We start from the raw sequence: 886 nt of genomic DNA on the forward strand, positions 1-886 counted from the left end.
GGGGGGGGGGTCAGTAAAGTGGATTTTAGCCCTCATATTTGACATTCCTCTGGACCAGGGCTTGGTTCTTACAATAAGTTCCAGTGCCTCTCACTATGTCCTAATTACTGAATTGTTAAGTGCAGTCATGTTGTAATCATTGTCACATCTGTTCTTCAGTCATTGGTTTATAAAATAACAGAGTGCCAGTAGCATTATGTAACGTTGGCGAAATCTAGAAAACATCTTCTACTAATAGTTTCCATAAGCAGGCAATGGAGTGTGGCTACAATCAGCACCGCTGTGATTATTAATTACACTCTGCATATACCAAGACCACATATATACAGTGCTGGCCTCACAGGAGAGTCACTAATGAACATCACCAAACCAGCGTAGGTAGAATTATCAAAGTCACGCAAAACACCATTCCCTGGTTTGCTCTTGTCATTGAAATAATTGTTTTCATCAGTTCAGGTCACAGCAGTATAATAAAAGCTAATACCAGTTGCTAGGGGATGTATCAATTTTCAGCATAATAGATTGTATTCAGTTTTATTTCCCCTGGAGCAAAATCTAAGTACTTTTATAAAGTGATCGATCCGCCAGAAGTGGATCAGAGATGTGACTTTAATGTGTTCCACAGAGCATAGAATTATGTATATTAATGTGCAATCTGGATTACAGTGTTTGAAGAAAAAGGAAAGGTTCTATACCCATATACAGATGGTCCTCACTGGGGTCATCCAGTACCTAGCAACACAAGAGGAAGATACATGAGATAGCTGCAGAAGATGAAAGTCAACACTCTGTATTTCAGTCTATATATAGGGATACATTTCAGATACTTGAAAATATGAGTGAAGATATATGTATATGTGTTTGTGTGTATATATATATATATATA

At 37.6% G+C, this 886-nt stretch overlaps 1 protein-coding gene across 1 annotated transcript in view; it reads right to left on the reverse strand.

The window, feature by feature from the left end:
• CAMKK2 (calcium/calmodulin dependent protein kinase kinase 2) overlaps positions 1-886 on the reverse strand; it is an 87,066-nt gene that overhangs the window by 30,592 nt on the left and 55,588 nt on the right. Inside the window, exon 7 of the mRNA XM_018557496.1 lies at positions 696-732. Coding sequence (XP_018412998.1) covers positions 696-732 — 37 coding nt within the window. The remainder of the gene's footprint in view (positions 1-695; positions 733-886) is intronic.

This window comes from Nanorana parkeri, unplaced genomic scaffold (assembly GCF_000935625.1).
Source record: "Nanorana parkeri isolate BGI_ZX_2015 unplaced genomic scaffold, ASM93562v1 scaffold13, whole genome shotgun sequence".
Classification (NCBI taxonomy): Eukaryota; Metazoa; Chordata; class Amphibia; order Anura; family Dicroglossidae; genus Nanorana; species Nanorana parkeri.